At 57.0% G+C, this 25,427-nt stretch overlaps 1 protein-coding gene across 1 annotated transcript; it reads right to left on the bottom strand.

Annotated features, from left to right (window-relative positions):
- Positions 1–2,152: 2,152 nt before the first annotated feature.
- Positions 2,153–25,058, bottom strand: SETD1B (SET domain containing 1B, histone lysine methyltransferase). Its single transcript, XM_021698496.2, is given in 17 exon segments — positions 2,153–4,834; positions 6,754–6,891; positions 6,970–7,089; positions 7,175–7,306; positions 9,055–9,221; positions 10,046–10,469; positions 10,471–11,300; positions 12,605–13,096; positions 13,672–13,774; positions 13,862–14,214; positions 14,295–14,556; positions 14,920–15,747; positions 19,328–20,566; positions 21,434–21,546; positions 23,634–23,904; positions 24,553–24,651; positions 24,885–25,058. Coding segments are annotated over 17 exon segments (5,919 nt in total). The 3' UTR covers positions 2,153–4,660.
- Between the last annotated feature and the right edge of the window lie 369 nt (positions 25,059–25,427).

Raw genomic sequence — 25,427 nt, 5'->3', positions numbered from 1 at the left:
TGCCTCCTTAGACGGGACATGGGCAGAGCAGACCCTCATTAGCTGAGCACGGGCTAGGGAGCAGGATCGCCTGGGTTCATACCCCAGATCAGCTACTTGCTAGCTGTGTGACCTTGGGCAAGCTACTTCTCAGTGCCTCAATTTTCCTTACCTGTTAAATGAGGATGGTAACAACACCCACCTCCTAGCACTGCGGTACGTTTAATAGATGTTTTAAAACAGTGGCCAGCATGATGTCAGGGCTATGTGTTTGCTCTTGTTATTTTGGGAGAGGGGCCTGGGTGAGGGGTCTTGCCCAAGTCTGCCTGGCACTTCCTTCTCCCCACCCCACCCTGGCCTACATGCAGATGGCTCAAGTTGGGGCTCCCTTTTTGGCCCCCACAGCAGGACCAGAGAAGAAAGGGCTTGTCCTATGGGACTGAGGGGGCAGAGGGAAAGGTGGATAGATTTGAAGAATAAGGGAGAAGGAGAACCGTCTGACTTGGTAGTGGAGGGAAAAGGAGAGGTTGGGGGTTTCTAGGGTTTGAGTTTAGGTAACCAGCCGCAGCAGTGGTGGGCCGAGGGGCCGAATAGAAGTGCCATTGACCAAGGTGGAAATTATGGCAGGAGGAGCAGATTCAAGAGGGAAGATGAAGGAAACTCAAATTTGGATGTGTGTTTCCTTTCTGTGCCTTGGGCTGGACGCCCTGGATTGTCCTCATGTGGCCCTGCAAGGCCCCACAGCACCTGCCTCCCCCACCCCCACTCGGGACCTCTCAGACCTCATTTCCTTTACTCCCCCCTCCCTCATTCAGCTGCAGCCACTCGGACCTCCGGACCTCCGTGCTGGTCAATTACACCAGGCAGCTTTAGCCTCAGGACCTTTGCACTCACGGTTCCATCTGCCTTCAATACCCTCCCTCCAGGTGTCCACGGGGCTGATCTCCTTTGAGTTTTGTTCACATGTGGGCTAAGCAGACTTCCCTGACCACTGTATTTAAAATCTCACCCCCTCTCAACTGATAGCCCTTCTCATAGCTAATTTTCTCCTTATCATAGCGTGTGTTCATGTTTGCCTGGCTCACAAGAACACAATCACCAAGACAGGGGGGTGTCTTCTCCACTCCTGTATCCCCAGTGCCTAGAGAACCGTCTGACACATCGTAGGTGCTCAACAATATTGGTTGAATGAACAGAATGGCTAGCAGCTGCTCTTTTCTCTTTCCTGGCTCAGTCTCCCCCTCAGCCTTTCCTGTCCCCACGAATCCACCTTCAGTGGTGTTCACCTGTCTGGATGCACAATTCCGAACAGCAGCCCACCACCGAGGGCATCTCCCCTGCCTTCACAAGTGAGGCTGCAAAGAACATCTGTGTACGTATTGTTGCCTGCTTGTGGCTGTCGGGCTCAATTCCAGGCAGCGGAACATTTGGGCTGGAAGTTCATGAGCATTTTTAAACTGTTAATATCTAATTTTTCCTCCTGAAGGTTGTGGCAACTTAAGCTTACACTGATGATGCCCAAGTGCCCCCCGCCCCATGCCGGCCAGCACTGGCTATTTGGTGGTGGAATTTGCATGTCCCTGGTAAGAAGGGAGGTCAGGCATTTTCTCAGTCATGCTGCTTATGGCTGGGGTTTGGCATCTGTCCTTCTCAGGGGCAAGTGGACAACATCTAACCAACTCTCCATGGGCCCCGTGGCTACCCCACCACTGGATCAGGCAGAGTTGAGACCTATGGGGCACAGAAGCTCTGGAATACCACAAACACTAGATTCACTTAATGCTTCTTCACTTGTGGCTCTTTTTTCAGTCCCTTCCCCCTCAAATGCAAACCAGAGGGCTGTCTCCTGAAAACGAGTGGTGAGCATCTTTGAGGTACCACCTTTCCAACTTCTTCCCGTGAGAGCAACAGGATATTTGAGCTTGTTTCCTAATTGCAAACCTTTAGCGGTGTTAGACCTAAGATTTTAAGAAAAGTTATAGAAGCAAAACTGAAAAGCAAAAAAACCTTGAAAGGTCTAGTCTATAAGTTGGCCCAGTTCACATAATCCACCTGACAGGCTCAGAGTTTAAGAACCACCAGTCTGAGTGGAGCACACCACACCTAGCTCCTTCTACCCGGAGCCTAGCCAGGCCACCCTCCCTGTGAGCCGTGTGTGCCCCATCAGAAAGAAAGGAGGAGGAGAGGGAGAGAGGAGAGCAAGAGAGATGGCGTATCTGTAAGAAAAGTCAGTATATTTATGGTTTGCTTTATAAAAGTTACTATAATACAATGGTACATAGTATTGAATTCACAAAAATATGAACAAATATTTACAGCAAGACACACCCACAACGGAAACACTTCTCTTCAAAACAAGTTACATACGGATGACAGAGTCTATATGCACAAAGATCCCTAAAACTTATGGGTTCTCTTCTTTGCAGGAGGAGAGAGGCAGAGAGGGAGGGACAAGAAAAAAAAAAAAAAGGCAGAAACCCCCAACTTTTCAAAAGCAAACATTTGTTCAATGAAAATGAAGGTATTGAAAGAAAAATGAGCCATGTTTCTGGATATGGCAAACCATTTTGGGGGTGGGGCGGGGGGGTTCCTGGGGACAGGGAGGGTGCAGCCCCTCGCCGCTTGGGCAAGGTGAGGCCAGGGTGAGGGGTGAGGCTGGCCCCCAACCCCGGTTTCCTCACATCCCCCTCCACTTCTTCTCGGGGGAGAGGGGTGAGAATGAAGGCAGCCCCTTGGGGGCTGCACAAGGAACTTAAATCAACCATCTCTACAAACTACACATTTCCTCATGTGAAAAATAAATATTTCCTCAGTTGCACAATTAGGCAGAAAACCGCAAACAGAAGAGAAGGTCGCCGCTGTGCCCAGGTCCCTCCTCTGTGTCTTAATGCCACCGATTTCATCGACCTTGAAACCTTGAAATTGGTGGGCACAATCTCAAACAGGGAGGGCATGGGGTAAAGAAATTAAAAAAAAAAAAAACACAACAAAACCACCAACGACAAAAAAAAGAGAAAAATAACAATTCTTTGTACAGAATTTACATGATAACAAGCTTGACACAAGCTGAAGATACCAGAGGCTCCGGGCCTGGGCCTGCATCCTCAGGGTGGGGGCGGCCTGCTGGGAGCTCTCCCGTCTGGGTGAAGATGACTCCTGGTCACAACAGTCACTTTCCAGAAATTATTTACATGCCTGCTCTGCTTTCTGGGGTGAGAGGGACTTGCTTTGTGTGTGTGTGTGTATGCGTGTGTGTGTGCGTGTGTGTGTGTGAGTGAGAGAGAGAGATTTTTGGAAATACAAAGAAATGAGCAAAAAAGTCTTCCCACATGTTTCTACAAGAAACAATGTTCCCGAGAAAAAGTCCTTTATGGCAGCCTATATACAGAAGTTGGTTCTGAACTTCAAAAACCTATTTCTTCCCTTCGTTTTGATTTTATATACGCACAGGAAAAAAAAAAAATCCATGGAAATAAACCCTGAAGAGGATGATGGGAAGGGGGTAAAAAAGGTTAAGGGAAAAAAAAACCAAAAAACCTGTCAGACTTAGATTTGAGTTTTAAAATCTTCTCCAAGATTTTCCTTTCTCTGGGAGAATAATCTTCTCACTCCAAAAATAAATATGCTCTTGCCTTCTTGGGATGAGGGGGCTGCTGGCCAGGTGAGTTGGGGTGTGGGCTAGGGATAAGCGGGTGAAGCTTATAAACAAAAAAATGCCACGTGCATATGGTCAGAGACCCATAGTGGCGGGACTGGAGGACCCGCCTGCCCTGGGAGGCCCTCCCACCCGGGTGAAGGTGAGGGCAGGAGAGAGTAGACAGGACCCTTCCCACTGCCCCCACACCCACACTGGGGCCTCAGGGAGGCTCCCTCATTGCTGGCATTCGAATGAGAAAGTAAACATTGAACCCAAGATTTTGGGGGTGGCAGGGTGTGGGGTGGCAGGAAGAACCCAGAGGGGAAATTCCTGCCTGGGACCAGCTTGGCTCCACCAGGGTCTGCTAGGGGAAATGGCGCCCCCAGGCTGCTGGGGAAGGAACAGATGGGGGCGGTCTTCTCCTCACTGAGTCACCTCCGCCGGCAGAGAGGGGGCCTTGTGTAGTGTTCTGAGGTCAGAGCCGTGTGGCCCGACCCCCCTCCTCTCTGCAGCACCTGGCCCAGCGCCCTGGCCCGGGGGTTCCGGAACGTGGGCCGACACGCCACCACACCGAGGCCTCTGCAGCCCCCCCCGGGGGTCCCCGCCCTCTGATTCTGCTTTCACATTTCAACGGTTAAAATGTCTTTTCTTATGACGAGGAAGAGAGTAAAGAGAAGACAAAACAACATAGCAGCATTCATGGAAAGAGGCTGACGGGGAAGACAGGAAAAGAGAAGGACAGAGACAGAGAGACGGAGAGTGAGAGACACGGACAGAGAGTTTACGCTGGAGCTCAACGAAAATCCTGAAGGGAGCATTTTAAAAAACCAAAGAGACGTGGGCTGAGAGACAGAGAAGCCCTTTCCCACTGAGGGGCTGGAGCTGCGCTGGGTCCTGGGGGTAGTGTTGGGGGTGCCAGGCCCTGACATGGCCGCTGGGTAGGGGACAGCACCTGAAATGGGGGTGGGAGGTGGGGCTGGGCCCCGGGGCCCTGGGGTCCGCGCTCGGGAGCCCCAGGATGGCGCGGGCAGCCTTCCACGGGGCCTAGTTGAGTGTCCCCCGGCAGTTCTCAGAGCCACACAGGCAGGGGATCTTGACGTCCTCGATGGGGAACTTGTAGTCGTAGGTGATCTCCTCGTTGACGTTGATGTGCTGCTTCGAGTAGATGACGATCTTCTTCTGCGACTCCACCGTGATCACCTTGGCATAGCAGTTGGGCTGTGGGCGAGGCAGGAGGGGAGGCTGAGCCGAGGACTCGCCCGTACTCCACCCAGGCCCATCGCCACGAGGCCCCCCGAAACCCGATGGAGCTCCATGCCCGAGGCCTGACAAATGTGCCGCACGACCCCATGCCCACTGGCCACCTGCTCGAGCCTCGGCTGCCCTATCTGGGTGACAAGGAGCCCCCCGCCTCTGATACTAAGTAAGAATGATGATGATGGTAATAATAATAAAATGTTCCCCAGGGCTTCAATTTCCATTTATACTACAGGTGACTCCCCAAATTCTATTCCTGGCCCAGACCTCACTTCAGAGCTCTAGAGAGGGGGTCAGCAAACACTGGCCCCTCGCTGCCTGTTTTAGCAAGCAGACTTTTATTGGCAAACGGGCATCCCCGTTCATTTACATACCGTCTACAGCTGCTTTTGTTACAATGACAGTTAAAGTAGCTGCTAAGAGATCCTCTGGGCCACAAAGCCAAAAATATTTACTATCAGGCCCTTTACAGAAAAGGTTTGCTGGACCCTGCTCCAGACCCAGAAATCCAAGCACCTGCTCAATAGCTGCCTTTGGCAGCTCCAGGAGACATTTTTGACTCCGTAAACTCAAACCTAAAACTCAAGGGAGTGGCCATGCCACGCGTCCAGGCCCCCAGACACCCGCCTCCCCCACCTTCCTCCACCGATGCTGGATCTGGCCCACGGCCACGCCCAGAGGGTTCTACCCCCAAAGACCTCTTGATTCTGTCCACTGCTCTCCAACCCCCACTGCCACGGCCCCAGGCAGGCCCTCTCACCACTCGGCTGGACTTCAGCGGCTCCCCCTGCCTCTCAGTCCTCTGAGAAAATCTACTCCTGACCCAGCAGCCAGGGAACTCCTGTCACCCCATGGCTCAAAACCTTCCAGCAGCCTGCCTGGCTTTTAGAGAAACTTCTCAGCTCTGCCGGCAAGGCTGAGTGATCTGGCCACCCCAACCCTGCCAACCTCATCTCCTAACTGCCCTCTCGCCCCCTAGTCCATCCCTGCTGCCTGCTTTGCTGGCCCTCAAACAGGTGTCCTCCCCTCCAGGGCCTCCCTGAGCAGAATGCGTGCCCCACTCACTGCCACCTGGGTGAATCCCTCCAAACCCTCAGATCCCATAGGAGAGGCAAGACGAAGTCCCTACTGGCCCAGGTGATGATCCAGTCACGGTTGGGAGAGCTAGCTGGGTCAGCACACTCAGAGGGCCTGCACTCAGGGGCACATTTGGTTCTCCCAACAACCTACAGGGAGGGACTGTTTCCATCCAGATCAGGAAACTGAGGCACTGAGACATTACGTAACCAGACTACGGTTCCACTTGCTGAGTAGCGATGTCGTGACTCGAAACAAGAGTTTGGCATCTGCTCTGGAACTCGCCTGCCCCGTCGGAAGCTCCCCATGTTTGTCTTCAGCATGAGACTCACCCGCGTTACCAACACTCACTGCCCCCCCGGGCCAGCGCCGTCCACCACCACCATCACTAGCCACGTGTCACTATTTAAGTTAAACCAAATTAAATGAAAAGCTCAGTTCCTCGGCGGCACTGGCCACATTTCAAGTGCTCAACCCAACACGCAGCTCGTACCACATCAGTGGACAGCGCGGATACAGAGCATTTCTGCCACTGCACAGAGGTCTAGTGCACACCCCTGCCCCAGAACGAAAGCTGTTAACTATGAACTGAGCGGACCACTTCTTGAGCTCCTTGGGTCTCACTATGCCCATTTTTCAGAAGAGAAAATTGAAGCTCTGGGGAGAAAGACTCCGTATACAAAGCCTCACCCCCCACCCCCGCCCCCATCACCCGCGGGTGACCAGAGCTTGGGAAGGAGGCCACGCCGATTCTGTGCCAGAAGCTTCTGGGGGCAGCAGCGGCCCCATCCCCAGGCACTCACGTTGCAGCTGTGGTTGATGAAGCGCGCAAAGTTGCCGCACTTGGTGGCATCGATGATGGTGTCGTGGTCCACCCGGAACATGTAGCTGCTGCCAATGCCCTCGTCCTCGTAACGCTTTTCCCGCATGTCCGCGATCACCTGGCCAGGAGAAGGCCTCAGTCTGGGCTGGACCACCCTGCCCCCACCCCTACGCCCAGCCCACCGGGCAGCGCCTACCTGGCGGATGTTCTGGCCCACGTACTCAATGACCATCTCGTCAGCCGCGATGGGCTCCATGGCGAACAGGCCCCAGTCGTGAATGTGGCTCTTGCAGAACTTGAGCTTCTTCTTCCGGAACTGGGGAGGGAAGGAGCTGAGAGGTGAAAGCCCTGGTCTCAGTCCCGCGGCCCCCCTGGCTGCCCTGGGTGGGGCCCGGCCTCACCTTGAGCTGGTTGAACTTGAGCAGGTCACTGTCACAGCTGCCAGTGAAGGAGGACAGCAGACGGCGCTGCTCAGAACGCCGCTCCGAGCCCGCCCGAGTGGAGGCATGAGGCTGCGCCGGGATGCTCATGCCCTGCCGAGGACGACGGCGACAGGTCAGGAGGGGTGGCTGTCCCGCGGTTGGGGGGAGCTGGCCCACTCACCGGGGTCCTGGGTACCCGTGTCCCTATCGCATCCGTGGCGACACCCCCCGCCAAGCTCTGGTCCCTGTCTTCCCAACTTCCCAGCTTCCTTGCTCTGGGCTTGTCTGTGCCTGTCCCATCCCTACTTGTCACCTCTCCTCTTCCCTGCTCCTTCCTGCCAGAATCTGAACGTGCTCAACGTCCTCCAGGTAAAGCAAACAGCACATCTTTCCCTTCACACTTGCTGTCTTTCCCGTCTCAGCTGGAAGATTTGGAAATGCCTCCACTTTCAGGAGGGAAGATGGTGGGTGTCTATCCACCCCGACCCCCGTGGCTCTCACCTGGGTGAGCTCATCCTTGCTGTGACCCTCTCTTAACGTTTCCATCCTGATGACCAGAAGTCCCCCTCCCAGGCCCAAAAATCCAACTAAGTAACAGACCTTACTACCTGGATGTTCCACAAACCCCAAAACTCAAGCCTCCCACCTCAGAGCTTGGCATCCAGCTTCCTAGTTCCCCAAGCCGGACCCAGCAACGTCCCAGCCAGTTCCTTTGTCCCCTACAGACAATCTGGCCCCCAGGTCTGTCCTTTCAGCTTCCTAATATTTTACTGTTCCTGATACTCTTTCAAACAAAGCCACTTTTTTCTCACGGCAAACGCAGTCGAACCTACCCACGTGTCTCGACTGGGACCTGCAGCAACTGTGCGCCAGTCTCCCCTCAGGACCCCTGTAGTCAACTCTCCACATAGCAGCCAGCGTGAGCTTTGAAAATCAGGCTGAGCCACGTCACCCTCACCCTCTCTCTGGAAACCCCCATGCAGCTCGCTGTCACACAGAATACAAACCTAACCTCATCACCACAGCCTCCAGGGCCCTGATAACCTGTTCTGTCTCTGGCCTCAACTAGTCTTTCCTGCCCTTTCTCACGCCACCCAAGATCCTCCCCACCTCAGGGCCTTTGCACATGCTGTTCACTCTGTGTGTGACTTCCAGACTTAGTGAGTCCCTCTCCTGCTTTAACTTTTCCTTTTTTAAGTAGGCTCCACACCCAATACGAGGCTTGAACTCATGACCCCAAGATAAAGGGTCGCATGCTCTGCTGACTAAACCAGCCAGGCACCCTTCCTGTTTTAACTTTTTATTGAAGCCTTTTTCTACTTCTCTGTGGTGTCTCCCAGTTATCCACATGGCTCATTTCTTTACTCTATTCAGACCTGGCTCAACTGTCACCTTCTCTGACCCCTCTGACTCACCAATCCCTAACCTCCTCTCCTGTTTACCCCACTTGAAATTCCATGTTTATTTGTTCACTTATTTCCTACCTCCCTTCTGAAAGGTAAGTTCTGTAAGGAAGAGGATTTTGTTTCGTTCACTGCTGTAGACCCAGAACGGTGCCTGGAACACAGCAGGCACTCAACAGACATTTGCCAAATTTAAAAAGGAAAGAACGAACCTTCTGGAAATGCAACTCCAACTCGGCTCACATCCCTGATGAAAACCTCGGAGGCTCCCACTTCCCACCCTCGCCGCACTTTTTCCAACCTGAGCGCCCAGGTGAATAACACCCTCTGTGCCGGCCCCTCTGGCTCCACAAGCCCCCATGCTGCCAGGCCCCCACTGCAGCCAGGGAGGCTCCAGGGTGTCTGGGCAGCGACGGGCGATGCCAGGGGCAGAGGCAAGGGTACTGATGGCAGTACCTGCGTGTCTGTCGGGGGCTCGTCGGTGCTGGCGCGGCTGCTGTTGAGGTATCTGAGCTTATCCTTCTTGTCGATGGTATAGAAGCCCTCGCTGCGGGCACAGCCCGTCACGTGCTCACGGATGCCATCGTCCCGTTTCTTTTTCTTAGCTGAAGAGAGGCTGGTGGGTGGGTGTGGGTTAAGGGCCACATGGACATTCTTGGAGAGCCCCTCCCAGTCCTTCCAGAGGCCAGCCTCCCTACCCTAAGGCTAACCTCCAGGAGGCTCCACCCCCCACAGCATCTCCCGATGCTCCCAGCTCCGTCAGGGGTACCTAGTTGCATGGCCCTGCGTGTTTCTTAGCCACTTTCTGCCTCAGTTTCCCCACCAGCAACCTGGGGCAATAACTATGCCTCTGTGAATGACTGCATATGCTTAGGTGCTTAGCAGACTTCCTGAAACAGAGAATTGCTGAGTAAGTTAGTTTGATATAGCGGGGATGACGTCCGCTCCAACGGATAGCGCTGTCCAGAGTGGCCAGAGTAATAACCAACTATCAGGGTAGCATCGTGGTCTGGAGCCCAGATGCTGGAGGCAGATTTGCCTGGGTTCAACTCTCAGCTCTGCTACTTCATAGCTGTAGGACTTCAGGGAGGTCAGTTAACCTCTTTGAGCCTCAGTTTCTATAGAAATAAAATGGGAATAATAGCCCCTACCTCACTGGGCTGCTGGGAAGATTAAATGAGATGATGAGGGGGCTAGAGTGGGCCCCCCGGTCCCTGCTACTGTGATGTTGTACAATTGCGGTGCTACACTGGGCCCCGAGACCTGCTCACTCTGGGGCTGAGACGGGCCTGGCACAGAAGGTGGTGACTCCATATGGAGCCTGGCATGGTGGCAGCCCAGACACGGCTTAGTAGGTGATGGGGATTTGTGCTGGTGCCTTCGTGGGTGTCCTGGGAGACAGGGCCCAGGGAGGTGGGCGAGGACCGCGCCCCGTCGGCTAGGATATAGGGATGGTAGACCCAGAGGGTGTCATTGAGCCAGTCCATGCCGTTGTCCTGCTGCAGCAGCCGCTCGTAGGTGACACACAGGAAGCGGATGTCCTCCTCATCGATGCCACCATTCCAGATGTCATACAGGATGGTCATCTCCTCAAACTCCGACCGGGGCCGGAAGAGGGGTTGTGGTGGCGAGAGCTCAGGCGAGGCTGGGGCCACCAGATCCTCGTGGCGCTTCTTAGGCGGCCGGCGCCAGGGCCCCCGAACCTTGGCCAGGTCCATGAACTCCTCAGTGACCTCATCACGCCCGCGGGGGCCCGGAGGGATAGCCTCGGAGGGCCACTGGTTCTCTAGCTCCTTAAAGGGCAGCTTGGTGGACTCAACAGGGGGTGGCGGTGGGGGCGGAGGAGGCTGGGGGGGGAGGGGGGGGGGGGGGGGCTGGGATCCCCGCGTTCCGGAAGTCCAGGGTCACGGCCCGGGGGTCGTGGGTGCTGGGAAAGACAGGGGTCTGTGGCTGGCCCGGCAGGAGCAGGAGGTCCCTGCCGAGGGTGGCCCCCGCTGGCGGCCGGACCAAGGGTCCATCCAAGGAGAGCACAGCCGGCGGGGATCGCCGGGGCCTGCCCGGCTTCCTCTTGATAGGGGGTGGGCACGGGGCCAGCGGCGCGGGCAACAGCGGTGGCAGCTGGGCAGGGGCCCGGGTCTGGGCCCGCAGGACAGGGACGGGCAATGCCAGGGGCAGAGGCAAGGGCAAGGGCAGGGGAAGAGGCAGGCCCGTCTCCAGGAGCACCGGGGAGGCCAGGGGGCCAGATCGCTCATCGCGCCGGCCAGCTGGGAGGGGACAGACAGGCAGGAGCAGGGGCCCGCCAGGCTCGGGGAAGGTGGGTGTGAAGCTGAAGTCCCGACCAGGTGTCCTGGGGAGGCCCCCACTGCTCAAGCTCGGGGACTGGGATGGGTAGGAGAAGGGGCTGCCGGGCACCTGTGGGGAGCTCAGCGACAGGCCGCTGCTGCCCCCTGACAGTGGGGGCTCCCCACTCGGCGTGGCCGGCACTGTCTCTGTACTCTGTGACTTGGCCAGGCTGCCACAGAGGCCCGGAGTACACGGGGGCTGCTCCTCTGGAGGGGGCTCCAGAGGGATGGGTGGGTCTGGGGGGTCTGGGGTCTCGGGCTCTGGTGGTGGGCTAGGCGGCCGGGGCGGTCGAGGGGGTGGTAACGGCGGCTGCAGGGGTAAGGAGAGCAGCGTAGGGGGCTCCACTTCCAGGTCATCCTCTGCAAAGAGGTGGGCAAAACCAGACCATTACTATGCGATTCAAACATCTCGCAGTGCCCTGTTTATGCTGCCCTACTATGTGCTTAATACCTGCCCTCATAGCCCTCTGAGCCCCCTGGAGTTCTCTGAGTATGGGGACTGTCCCCCTACAGCTAAACTACTCAAGGCTTCTCAGTGGTGTCAGGCACACAGTAGGTGCTTGATAAATGACGGTGGAATAAATGAAAGACATAAGGAGACATGGTTGCTAGCCTCTGACATTATGTCCTTAGAATGGTGTCCTTGTGAACAGGAAATGTCCCGTGGACCAAGAAAACGAGCTCTGCTATTGAATAAAATCCAACAAGTCCCTTTTCTGCAGGACTTATCAGACAGAGCCTTTCTCCTAGCATTTATCTCCACTGTCATATAATACATTTTTCTAGCTCATCTGCTCTCATTTATCACCCTGCCCTAGAATGGGGGCTCCATGAAGACGGATATTTTTGTCTGTTTGGCCCACTGTCGTATTGCCAGTGCCTACAACAGTACCGGGGGTACAACGTAGGCTTAGTAAGTACCTATGACAATACTCAAAGACCTGCGGTTCTGTAGCCAAATTATACAGAATTAAAGAAAATACAACAGGTTTTTTTCCTGAAGGACTTATCAGAGGTACGAACTAACCACACGTGGCTATGTAAATCTAAATTAAACTTAAACAACATTACAAATTCAGTTCCACTTGCCACATTTCAAGTACTCTTAGCAACACCGGGTCTAATGGCTATGGTATTGGACAGGGCAGAGAAAGAGGACATTTCTATCACTGGAGAAAGTTCCATTAGACAGTATGTTAGAGCCTTTAGTATGCTCTGCGCAGTTCCATCAAGGTGATGGAGGGGGCAGTGGTGTCCACGGCCCCTCTCACCTGGCGCAGTACCCCAAAGCCTCCCCCACCTGCCTGTCACTAAAATGACCATGCACACGGCTGCCCCCCCAACCTTCCTGGGAGCATCCCATAGGACTCATGGGCCAGTGGGGAATTATTGCCACTGAGGGCTGGGGGCAGCAGCAGTGCCCTGAGGGGACTCTCTGGAGTTCTGGCTAGGTGCCAGGCCCCATGCTGGCACATTATGTCCCCTCACCCTGTCCTCCCATATGACCTCATGCGGGAGACACTATCCATTGATCCCATGTTACAGGTGAGGAAACCGGAGCTCGGGAAGGTTGAGCAATTTACGCAAAGGAGCCTGGGCTCATTCTGTCAGCGAGGACATCCTGCCTCCATCCCCACCACCCCACCGGGGGCCGCAGGTGCTACCTGGGGTACGCTCCGGGGACGGCGGGGGCCGGGCCTCCATCTCTCCGGCCAGGGGCTCTGGAGACCGCAACCTGGCCCCTTCCTGCTTCAGGCCCGGCTCCTCGGGGGGCTCCTTGCAGCTAGCCAGCTCCTCGGCACACACAGGCAAGGGGGGCTCTTCCGGCATGGGCGTCCGCTCCTCGGGGGCTTCATCCTCAGCCTCGATGTCCACCTCCTCTTCCATGACCGAGGACTCTGTCACAGGGGCCCCCGTGGCCACATCCTCCTCCAAGTCCTCGTCGGCAGCTGCGGGAGCTGTACTTTCATCTGCTGCTGCCTCTTCCTCTTCCTCCTCCTCCTCCTCCTCCTCCTCCTCCTCCCTTGCCACCAGCTCCTCTTCATCCTCTGAGGACGATGACGAGGACTCGGAGCTTGATTCGAACTCAGAAGACTCAGAGCTCTCGCTGGAGGACCCAGCTCCAGCCTTGGAAGTGGCGATGCTCACTGTCTCCTCTGGGCAGGGGACACAGGCAGGAGCCCTTCAGCATCTGCTGTGCTCCAGCCAGATGCTTCACCAAAGCTCTTAAACTGGTGGCACCCGGGCTCAACGTGGCCCTCAGCTATCTGGGGGACGTGTGCATGTGTGTGCGCGCACATGCGCTTAGATGTGGCAACCAGTCACCATTTTTAAAAACTGAGGTGAATCCACAGAACGTAAAACCATTTTAAAATGAGTAATTCAGTGGTATTTAGTACATTTGCATGTTGTACAACTACCTCTAGTTCTAGAACATCGTCACGAGCTCGAGAAGAAACCCAACATCTTTAGTGTGATACCGCCCCTCTGTCCTCCCATCTTCAGACCCAAGCAACCACTAGTTTACTTTCCGTCTCCATGGACTGACCTATTCTGCACACGTTAATATAAGTGCAATTGTGCAGTATGTCATGTGTGTGCATTTTAATGAGTTCACATTTGGAAGGCAAGAAATCTTGCCCCCAAAGTATTGCTAAAAGCTGCTCAGGCTCTGCTCTGCTCTGCAGGGGGGCCCTGGGCCAGGACTGGTGCCTCGGCCTGCGCTGCTCACCTCCGTCTGAGTCCTCTTCTTCCTTCTCGCTCGCCTCCGACAGGGCAATGTCCTCATCGTCATTCTCAGACTCGTCCTGCTCATCACTGTCTTCATCGTCATCCTGGGGCAGAGGGATGGGAGGCAAGGGTCAGCCAAAGGGGCCCCTTCACCTGGCACAGCACCCCAGGCCTCCCCAACCCAAATGTACCTTATCTGACGTGGATGAGGTCGAGGAGGAAGAGACCTGGCTCCTGGGGCCTTCCTCCTCCTCCTCCTCCTCTTCCTCCTCCTCCTCCTCCTCTCCCTCCTCTTCCTCCTCAGTGCTTTCCCGCTCCTCCTTGTCGGAGGCCGAGGATGAGGGTGAGGTCGTGGAGGAGCCCGAAGACGAGGACGCCGATGATGATGAAGACACCGACAGTGACTCCTTCTCGTCCTCCTCCCCACCACTGTCCAGTTCCAGCGGCCTGGCTGGCCGTCGCCGCACGCCCACACCCTTGGGGTCCCGCTTGGTAAGCTCGCAAGGGGCATCCGCCATGTCCCGGTCCCGTTCACGCTCTGACTCTGAGGAGAGAGAGGGGTGTCTGACCCGGGCTAGGGAAACATTGGGGGAGATCCCAGCACCAGGTGAGAGATGCACATACCTTCATCTTCCTCATCCACAGAGGTTGAAGGTCGCAGGCGCTTCTGGTCACCAGAAGAGGCTGTGTCTGGCGGCTCCTTCCTCTTGACCTTGAAGGAGGGCAGGCGGATGGCCCCGCGCAGCCCGATGCCCAGGCCGAGGCCCTCGTAGCCCAGGCCCTCACCCTTGCCCCACGACTCCAGCAGGCACGAGGCGATGCGGTCCTTGGGCTTTGGCCTGTCCTCGTCCTTGTGCTCACCTGACTTCACTGGGGTCAGTGAGGCCTGGGGTGCCAGAGAGGAGGAGACTGTCACCATGGTTACGGGGCGGCCCTCTCTTAGCAGCCTGCCTTCCCTCAAAAGGGACAGCCACACCGTAACTGATACTTCCTTCCCACAAAACTGGCTGCGCTCTGTGCCCACGGCTCAAGACGCCGCCAGCGCTCCACTCGGCCTCACTGAACCTCAACGTCCCCACCTGCAGAGCAGGCTGCACGTGGCAAGTGCACATCTGTGTCGACACACGAGCTTCGCGAAGTCACACTCACTGTCCCACTTGGGGTTACAGGGAGCGCTGCTTCCAAGAACACACCTGGGGGGGGGAGGGGCCGGCCGGCCACCCTGGGGCACCCCGCACCCGCTGCCTACCTTGGCCATCCGCTCCTTCTTGTCCCACCACTCGTCGAAGGCCCGGAAGGCCACCACCTCGACCATCTTGCGGTTCAGGTCGCGCTTCATGATGGCCTTGAGCTCTTTGAGCACCACCAGCAGGACGCCGTCGACAGTGGCCTTGTGTGGGTCCTCCTGGCGTGGCACGTAGCCTGGTGGCGGCACCGACGGGTCAAACTTGGGGAGGGGTGGCCAGGGCTGCCCACGGCCTGGCCCGCTGTTGCTCAGGGAGAACGGGCCCCGGTAGGGCGGCAGGTTGACAAACTGCAGCCCAGCTGAGGCTGCCGCCGCCGCAGCGGCCATGAAGGGTGGGTAGGGGCAAGCGCCCTGGCCGGTCATCAGACGGCTCAGCATCTGCGTTTGCATCTGGAAGGACATGGGCATGCCGCCCCACTGGCCACCCAGCACGTGGCTCATATCCACCTGCATCACGGGAAACAGCCCCGGAGGGAAGGGTGGCAGCGGAGGCAGGATGGGCGGGGGTGGGACACCGGGCGGGGGCGCTGGCAGGGGGGGCGGGGGCACTGTCACAGCTGGGTGGGCCGGGGGCGGTGGGGGCGGGGGCGGTGGCAGAGGTGGGGGCATGGGGAAGCCTGGCTGTGGTGGGGGTGGGGGTGGGGGTGGGGGCAATGGTGGGAAGCCGGGGGGCGGAGGCAGCGGCAGGGTCGGAGCCAGCACAGAGGGGGCCGCCACGGCTGCCGCCCCTGGGGTCACCACCATGGGTTTGGGGCAGTCGGCGCTGGTGATGGGGGCTGAGGGCATCTCATCATCCGAGATCTCCATGTCCTCTCCCGAGGACTGCTGGCCCTGCAGGGAGAGCCAGGAGAGAGTGGTGAGGTTAAGCCCGGGAGGCCAAGCTGGCTCGTGGAACCCTTCCAAACACCAAAAAGTCACACAAGCCTTCCGCAAGACTCAGGAGCAACATGGATTCTGCGGTTCAGATCCTGGTCCCCTCCCTTCTGGACCATGTGGCGAGTCACTGAACCTTGCTAAGCCCCAGTTTCCCCATTTGCATAATGGGCATCCTAGGACCTGCCTCACAGTTTATGAGGATTCATTCATTCATTCAACAAACACTTGCTTGGCACCTGCTGTGGGCCAGGCACTGTTCGAGGTGCTGGGGACACAGCGGTGAACAAGACCGACAAAATCCTTGCTCTCATGGAGCTAAGCTTCTAGAGGGAAGAGGCGAACGATAAGCAGAATGAAGATGTGAAATACACAGCCCACCATGGAGAAAAAGGAAGCTGGGGAGGGAGATGGTATGAAGAGGGAAGCAGATTCTGTCAGCTTGAGAGATTCTATTTCCATTTGTACTCAGAAAAGGTAATACTAAAGTGCTACAGTGCTTCGACGTCTGATCATCTTTCTAAGGACTTGATATATATATTAACTCCGTTAGTCCCCAGAACGACTCTACAAGGTAGATCTGCTATCTCCACTTTTACCGAGGACATTGGAACACAGAAAGCTTAGGTAACTTGCCCAAGCCAACAGAGCCAATAAGAGATGGGACCAGGATTCAAACCAGTAAGTGGCTCCCCAACCTGCGCTCCCCATCAGCCTGCCATCCTCACTGAGGCGGAGAGGGCCAGATGGCCAAGGTGACGTTTGAGCAACAAGGTTTAGCAGTTTTAAGGCCGTATAAACAGGAGGTACGTCCTTATTTTCCTTAGTTACTCTTCGCATCTAGTCTTGAGACTGCACACTTAGCGTGAGCCAGTGTGGAGCTGAGTGCTGTGTTTCATTTCTTGTCTGCACTCTACCTTGCAAGGTGGGGGTCTACTCCAACCCCTCTGACAAGTGAGGAAACAGCCCCAAAGCCACTGGCCCAGGAGGCACAGCCAGTCAGAAAGAAGGCTGGCACTCAAGCTCAGGATGGATCCCCTGGGTTCAGCGGTACCAGGTGAACAGGGGAGGAGCCGGGGAGGACCCCAGCTCTGAAATAGGCACGGCCCCTTTACACCAGGACACAGGGCTTTGGGAAGTTCGACACACAGGCCTGGAACTGGAAGGGGACACTTTGGTGTACATGGCAGAGTTGGAGTGAAAAGGCAGAGTTGGAGTGAAAAGGCCGAGCAGGGGTCGGGGAGAGGAGAGTTGGATCGCCCCCAGGCTCTAGTGTCAGGACAAGAGCTGACTAGGCTCAGTCAGGACCTGCCCTAGATGAACTTGGCTAAGGAGACAGAGCCTTTGCAGGTTGGAAGAGACAGGGAGTGCATTTGAAGGCTGAGGGGGCAGCGTCTGCAGAGGCTGTAAGCTTAGAGGTCAGATCTTCAGGAGAGCGAGTCCACAAAGGGAAATGGAGGGGGGGAGCGCCGCGGGGAGGAGGAATACCAAACTTTCAGCAGCGGCAGCAAGCTCTGGATTTTGCTAGACCCCCCTCTACACATACACACACTCTCTCCCTCCCCAGGCTCAGGGTCCGCAAGCACTTGCTGGAGGAGAGACTGGCAGACTCATCATGATTCTCAGGGCCAGAGCCCGGGAGATCAGTCCCGGACAGCGCCCAGCTAGGCGAGTGCAGCACACGGAGGGTTAAGCCGGCACCGCGGCCAGCCAATCGCAAGGAGACCCGGATCCTGCGCTCCAGCCCTCGGCCCTGCCCCTCCCTCCGCCCCTCCGGCGCCTGGGGGTGGGGGTGAGAACCAGCGGGAACTAGCCGAGCGCTGAAGGGCTCAGCACCAGCCCGCGCCGCCGGGCCTGGAGCTTCCCTCGCGGCACCTCACTTAAGCCGAAGACAGTGTGAGGCAGGTACTTCCACCGTCCCATTTCACAGACGATGAAACTAAGACTCAGGGAGGGAAAGTGCCTTACCCAAGGTCCCATAACCAGTAAGTGACAGAGCTGGGTCTCCAGGCTCAAGGACTGGAGCCTGAACTTTTAACCACCAGCCTCTGTGAAGAAAGGGAATGGCCCTCAGCGGTGCCCCCTGCTCTCCCTCCGGAGTCTTCAGGCTGAGCTGGGTGGGACAGCCTCCCGTTCAGTCTGGAGGAGCCCGGGTGCTGCTCTCCAGGCTGCCAGCAGGGGGCTCCCGAGGGCCAGCCTGGACGTTATCAGTACTGTGGTCTTCCCAGGGCTAATGTCCTGGGGCATCCCAACACCACCTTTCTTGGGCCTCGGTCTCCCCTTCCCTACAGTGACAAGATGGGAGAGCCCAGTCCCTCCGGCTACTCCGGGCTTCCCAGTCCTGGACCAGCCAGTCAGCATTGGTAAACATCCCCTCACCGCAGGTAGCAGAGGGAAAATGGCAGGGCTCTCAGCCCCCCACCTCTGCACACCTGTCACCTCCTCCTGCTCAGACCCCTTGGCACCAGAAACCACTTCCCTAGAACCGTCTGGAGGCCCTCTGGAGCACTGGCCACCTGCAGTCCCCTCCTGGGCAGGCCAAGTTCCTCTCTGTTCCTCCCTGAGGCAGCCAAACATGCCTAATCAAAGGGCCTGGGAAGGGGGGTGACCCTCCTTCCTGCCGCCCACAGGGGCACAGAGCTCTGTCTAAGTCCCTGGCTGCTCATGCCCGCTGGGCGCACAGGTTCCAACCCAGGTCTTTGGGAGGGCCAGGACAGGTGCCTGGACCAGAAATGGGGAGGAGCAGAACCCAGGGAAGGTGACCTAATCCTTCCCGCCAAGGGACTGCAGCACACAGCAGCCCCCACCCCAACCTGGAGGCTGGAGATTTGGGTAATAAGACCCCAGATGAGGATCTATGGGTGAGGAGCGCTGGAGAATGGTCAGTTTTGCCTGTTTTTGGCTGTGGCCCTCCCCCTGGGCTAACCCTTAAATCCTTCACTCCTGGAGACAGAGGGAGAGGGCTAAGGGGAATTTCAATGCCCTCCCTGCCCACCATGGCCTCCCATCTCTTCAGAGGGCACTAGGTTCTGGGAGACAGTACTCCAGAGCTCCCACCTGGCCTAGCCTAAGAATGCTCTGGCTAATCCCTCTCCCCAAATAAGCCTGAGTGTCAGGATCAGCCCTGATCACCCCCAAGCCACCCAACAGAGGAGGGGATCCAGAACCATTACCACAGTCCGTACTATCTGGGGTCTCAGGAAACTCCTACCCAAGAAGCTCAAGTCAGACTTGATCCCTAGGAAATGTCTCAACTTCCCATACCTAACAGGAGAGCAACAGAACCAGGTCATGTTTCCCTTCTCTCTATGGCTGCTAGGCTGCTCAGAGCCAAACCAGCAGCTCAATCACAGCCCCTGGTGCTTTTTGCATTCTCTTTTTATTCTCTGTATTTGACCTGTTATTTTAGCTGCCCTAACCCTGTTGCTTCTGTGTTTTAGCTAATTGTCCTAAGGAGGTAATGTTTCAGAGGAGGAAAGAGGGAGACACAAGATAGACAAAACCGATCCAAGACAGAGGTGGACAGACATGGTGGTACCTCATCCATCTTCTCTGAGGTTGGGGTCCTGTCTCCAGCCAGGTCCAAGGCTACCTCAGTTGTCTGGCCCAGAATACCAGAAGGGTCCGGGGGGCCTGGCTCCGGAGGGGGCCGGGGCCCCAAGCCCAGGTCAAGCTCATCATCCTCATCTGAGTCGGGCAGTGGCGTGGGGCTGATATCCTCCAGGCCGGTGCTGGAGGGGCGTGAGGAGGGCGGTGTGGGGCCTCGAAAGCCTGGCTGGGAGTTGGTGCCAAAGGGGGCCAGTGGGGAGAGCTGGGAGGAGGAGGAGGAGATAGGGCTGCCCTCCATCTGCAGCTCCGTATCCGAGTCCTGCTCCCGAAGGAAAGGCAGCTTGGTGCGCTGTTCCTTCAGCAGCATCTCTATGCGTGAGTCCAAGCTGTCATGGGGCTTCTCCAGCCCCGCAGGTGATGACTCCAGCGTAGGCGTGCCTGGACTGTCGCAGGGCTCAGGACTCCAGCCAAAGGTCGGCCGGCCACCCAACTCCATGCTGTTGGCATCAGGAGGTGGTGGGCCAGGCGGTGTGCCTGGCTTCTCCTTGGTCAGGGGCTCAGTGGGTGGCAGGGGTGGGGGCACAGGTGCTCTCCGGAATTCCCCGCTGTCGCGGGCCCCAAAGGTGGCTGTGGTGGCGGGCTCCTCAGGGGGTGGGGGGAAAGGGGGCACCGGGGTCTGATACGGAGAGAAAGTTGACTTGAACGTGACTCCAGGAGTGGGGGTCGCTGGGGCAGGTGGTGGGGTGTGGGCGAACGTGGCCGAGTCCTGTGGTTGGGCCTTGAACGGAGGGCCACCGCTGCCCCCACTGCCGCTGACTGCCCCAAACGGGAGGTCCACAGAGCCCCTGAAGGCAGCTGGTGCCCCTGCAACTGCAGTGACCGCACAGGAGTTGTGGACATAATGATGCTCGTGACGGCGGTTGTAGGCATCTGTGAACTTGCTCTCATGGCGCCGGGCCTTGAAGGTCACTGCGGGGTCCTGGCTGAAGAGGTAGGAGGGTGTGGGCTGGCGGCTGGAGTAGCTGGAGTCCTGCGAGAAGGGGGTGCCCAGGCGTGGCGTGAGCGGCGTGCCCTGTCCGTAGGAGTTGGGTGTGTCCAGGCGGCAGCTGGAGTATGCAGTGTCCTGGGAGAAGGGTGTCCCACCACTATTGGGGGTGACAGAGGATGAGCCGGAGCCACAGCTGGCGGCTAGGCTACCATCCTTGAGGCGCTTCAGAGCATCTGACAGCTAGGGAGAGAGAAAGAGAGGGACAGCGGTGTGTGAGATCCCTGGGGGGAATCCTGCAGTGGGAGGGGGCTGTTCTCCCCTCTCACTCGGGGGATCTCAGAGCCAAGGTGGTCACGCTAGAACTGCAGCACGGTAAAAGGAAGGGGGGGGCAGGGGATTGAAGAGGAGTTTCTGGATGGTCCTAACTTTTCTCTAATCTTAGGATATCCGGTTATCCTCAAGGAACCTTGAGGATTTTTTATAATCCCTAAAGCAGAGAAAAGAGAAGATCTGACATCTTGGTTTGAACTGGGATTTCGCTCCTGTCTCAGACTGTCAGAAATCGAAGACCTTCCAGCAGGCAGAACTATGGTTTGGGGAGTGAGGGGGTGGCCAAGGGCCCTGTTCCCTCCAGTCTCCCAGTGTTTTAGGAGTTAAACAGCATGACATGGTTAAAGTGCCTAATGGACAACCCAGCAAGTCAGCAAAAGATGCTTCATTCTGGCAAAGCTGCTCCTGAAGGCAGCTAAGTTGTTGGGGAAGGGCTGATTGAGAATCTCCCCATGTGAGGGCGGTCTGGGTGGAAGGCAGTGGTTGAGTAAGGAGTCAGTCTTGCTCTGGAAAGAGGGACCTATACTCCGCTTTCTGGGGGCAGGGGTAGAGCAGAGCACAGGACATCAGACACAGCAGCGTTTCAGCACCAACACAAAGTAAGCCCTCGTAGGCTGTGGGTCTCTGGGAATCCCAGCCTGGGCAAGGCCAGGCTCCCTTCCCTCCTGGGCTCTGGAGTCCAACGCTGGAGATGGTGAAGTGGGGGCGGGGGGCACACCAGAAGCTGGTGATGAGTGTGAGTGTGTGTGTGGGGGGTGCTGATGGTGATCTACCCACCTGCAGGGTCTCGTTCACGATTGGAGAGACAGCATCCAGCTCACCCACTGGGAGGGTCTGGGGCGTGTATCGGCCCGTGACCAACAGTTCGTAGAACCGCATGCGGGTTTCCCCTGTGGGAAGGGCAAGGGAGAGAGGACTGAGGGAGGCCCCAGGTTGGGGCAGACCCCACAGGTTGGCTTCCCTGTGGGCCCCTTGTGCCTGAGACCCCCACGCCTGGGAAGCTGTGTGACCCTGACTAGGTAACCACCTCTCTTTGCACCTCACTGAGAAGTCCTATCTGTTCAACGAAGCTGCTAAACTGTATGGTTTTTCTGACCTTAAGGTTCAGAATTTAATCCTTTGTGCGACTGGGACTCCCCCCAAAACAGAAATGCCACCCCAACACAAAGCCTTTTCCTGTCACTTGGGCCATGGCACCCAAACAAAGAGTCAGGTCTTCCCTAACAGCCAGAGCCTACAGCAAGTGGAGAGACCCAGCGACACAGAGGCCACAGTTTGTTGCTAACTATCTGGGGCCAGGTGACCAGCAGAGTTTGTAAAACACACTCTAGCACCACATTACTGTGAACTCCACAGGCCTCCTCTTCTGACCAGGCTCCCGAGGCTCCCCAGGTCTGCCTGGGACTCAGTCCCACAGAGCCCTGTCTGGTAACCCTCCCCCCACAGCAGAGAGAGGCCTCTACAGAGCAGGGGGCCCCAGATTATTGATATTTATAGAGCCCTCTGAAGCAGCTGCTTACATATGCAAAGGAGACGCATTCCTTGAGCTACACTTTACACTTTAGTGGTCTCTTTCTCGAAATTCGAAATACAAAGTTAGTTGGCAGTCTCTGAGGGCCTCCCACTTTTTTTTTTTCTTTCCCCTTTTCAGAAATGAAATGGGCATGTGACAGGGAGAGGGCTCCATATTCAATTCTCAGAGAGACATCAGACTGCAGCCACCCAAGGGATATGTAGATTTGAAAGGGTCTGTACGCCCCCAACAGAGACTGAGATACTAGAGGGAGGGAGAGGGGTGCTGTGGCTTAGGCAGGAACCTGGGCTTGTGCCCTGAGGAAACTCAGAACTAGGTACAGGCTTGGCAAGACTTTGTGGGATAACTGTGCCCACCCAGTTTCAGCATCCCTCCACAACCTTCCAGCAAGGGCTTAGAGACCCAGTCAGCAGGTATTCATTATTAAAAGCAAAAAAAAGGGTCTGGATTTTCCAGTTTGGGTTTGGTATGCCCTGGTTGCCCCTAAACCCTGTGCTCTCAGAACTCCTGGAAGCTGCCGACCGAAGCCCTCCCAGGCAGTATCTCCCAGGAGACCCCAAGAGGCACTGGACCCAACAGTGCCTGTCCAGTCACAGGGCACGCTGCTCCTCAGGGCACCCAGCACCTTCTTCTATATTGGTGGGAACTTCCCTAGAGAGGCCACAGGCAAACTTTGGGGGATGCCCTAGAGTCCTACAAGCCCCTCTATCCAGCATCCAGCTTCTCCTCCCAAGAACCTAAGGGAGGAAGGGTGGCTTCTCCAGCTCCACTCTCCCAGCAGCCAGCTCAGAGGGAGTACAGAGCGGGATTCCGGTGCACCGGAGGTGCTGCTGTCTCTTTAAGAGAGAGGAGGGAAGGCACAGTGTCAACCCTTGAGCACCCAGAGCAGCCCGCCCAGCTCTATCGGAACATTATCAATGAAACCACACTCTGGGCCCAGATTGGTTTCCACCTCCAGAGGGAAGGGGTAGCACTGGGGGGTTTGGGACCCTGGATCCTTGGAGGGCCCTCTTTTTAGTTGAAGGACCTACCCTTTATGTATTTAAAGGCATTCTAGCGGCTCTCCCTCAGCCCCTCACAAATAAACAAACCCTGCCTCCTCCCCTAACCCAGATGGCAACACTGGGGACTGCCTAAACCCAGGCCACCAGGGCTCAGAGAGGGGCCCGCAGGGGTGTCAGTGGTGGGGAAGCCTCTGGGTGGTCCCTAGGGGTACAAGCAGTAGCCAAGGACAGCACATTTGGTAAATTATAGCTTGTCTCCTAGCAACAGACAACACATTTAGCTCCACGTGACTCTACCCTCAGGAGGGGGCAAAAAAAAAATAGGGTTGTGGGGGGTCCCCAACACTACAAGAGGGGCTCTGGGAGGGAAAGGAGTCATAGTGACAGGGCCTGCCCTACCTCCCCCGCGGTAGGTTGTCCTAAGCAGGCCTCCACTCACCTTTAGTGTCCAGCTCCACGTGGATGATATTGCCCATGACTGAAGTGCTATGCAGATGCTGAACAGCCTCCTTGGCTCCCTTGACGGTCGCAAAGACCACCTTGGCAATGCCCAAGTGCTTCTTGGTCTTAGGGTTGTACAAAATCTCCACCTCCTCCACCTCCCCATACTTCTTACACATGTCCCTCAGGAAGTTTTCTCGGATGTTATCATTCAGCTTGGCAAATGTCACCTGCTTCGGAGGCACCGGGCCCACGTAGAACTCATCGATCTGGCAGGGACGAGGGGGAAGGGAGTTTGGAGAACATTGAAACCGAAGGGAAACACAACATTCCCCACTCGCATGCCCGTGGAAAACAATGAAAGGTAAAAAATATATATATATATATTTTTTTTTTTTGGAAAAAAAAAATGCACGCGGGCGGGCCCGGGAAGCGGAGGATTAAATCGTTTGGAACGTGGAAGTCCTCTGGGTTCGAAAGGAAAGGGGAAAAAGAAACAGTTTCTCTTTCCCCACCCCCCATTCCGGCCTCCTCTCCCTGCTGCGGGATCAGGGGCGAACCCTGGGTCTAGGAAGTTGTCCCCCTTAAGCCACAAGGCTGAGAAGGGGGGCGGGTCCCGGGGTAGAGCCGCCGGGCTGGCAGGAGCCAGGTGGGGACCCGAAGCCCCCAGCTGGGCCGGCAGGACACTGTATCAGATCCTGGATTACAGTTTCACTGAGTGTTATTCTGTTTACAGTAGCCCAGAGGGATCACCCCTCTCGCTGACATCTCCCCCTCCCCGCCAAAACTTCCCCGGCCGGCCGTGGACGGCGGGAAATCAGAATCGGGCTGGGCTCGGTCAGGACTGGCGTTATTTTCGAACTCGGGGAGTGTGTGTGTGGGGGGGAAGACCGTGGGGTCGGGGGGAGGGGTCCTACCTTGAATTTGGGCACCGACAGCTCCAGCTCCTTGGTTTTGGTCCAGATCCCAACGACCCGGGGATCTTCGACAATTTCCACCGGGCGGTTGCTGGACATCTGTAGGGAGGCATGGGGGGGCGGGGCGGAATGGGAGGGCTGGTCCCACTCCCCAGGGGCAGGGGCAGACCCCCTTCTCCAGGCACTTGTCAAACTCCAGGACTGGGGACCCGGCTGACAGTTGGCCCGGTGGTCGGAAGGGGGGGACCCTGGGCGGCTCGAACCCTTTCCCCCGCGCCCCGGGCTCGGCTGGGGGTGGGTGGGGGCGGCGGGGAGGCGCGCCGGCTACTCACCGCCAGGCTGAAATGCTGCCCATCGTAGCGGTACAGTTTATGATGCCCCTTTTTCAGAGCCGGGTCAATCATCAACTTGTAACTTCTCCAATGGTGGTTCCTCCTCTCGCCCGAAGGGCCGGGCTGCGGCGGGGGCTGCTGGTGGTGGTGGTGGGGGGGGTGACTGTTCTCCATGCCGTTAACCCAACCTGAAAACGAGCAAGTTGTTGTCGTCTCCGCCGCGGCAGCGGCCGCTTCTACACACACGCGAAAGAATCAGATCGTCCAGCCCCCACCCCCTCCCACCTTACCAGCGCGCCCCAAAAGGAGCTGTCTCGCTGGCTCCCCCCAAAATAAGAATAGAGCGAGAGAATAACCCTTCCGGGAGAATTAGGCGCCCGCCCGCTCGGCCACCGTCTCGGGGCGGCAGTGAGGGGCTCCCGGGGGGCCCCGGGGCGTGCTGGCGGGGCCCGGGGCGCCCGGAGGACGCGGGCTCCGGCCCATGGTGCCCGTCCGGCCGCCTGGCCGCCCGGCGTGGCGCTCGCTCGCTCGCTCGGCCCGGCT

Source organism: Neomonachus schauinslandi, chromosome 14, assembly GCF_002201575.2.
Source record: "Neomonachus schauinslandi chromosome 14, ASM220157v2, whole genome shotgun sequence".
In the NCBI taxonomy this organism is placed as follows: Eukaryota; Metazoa; Chordata; class Mammalia; order Carnivora; family Phocidae; genus Neomonachus; species Neomonachus schauinslandi.
The sequence above is the reverse complement of the archived record's forward strand: the minus strand, read 5'-3'. Positions and strand labels throughout refer to the sequence as shown.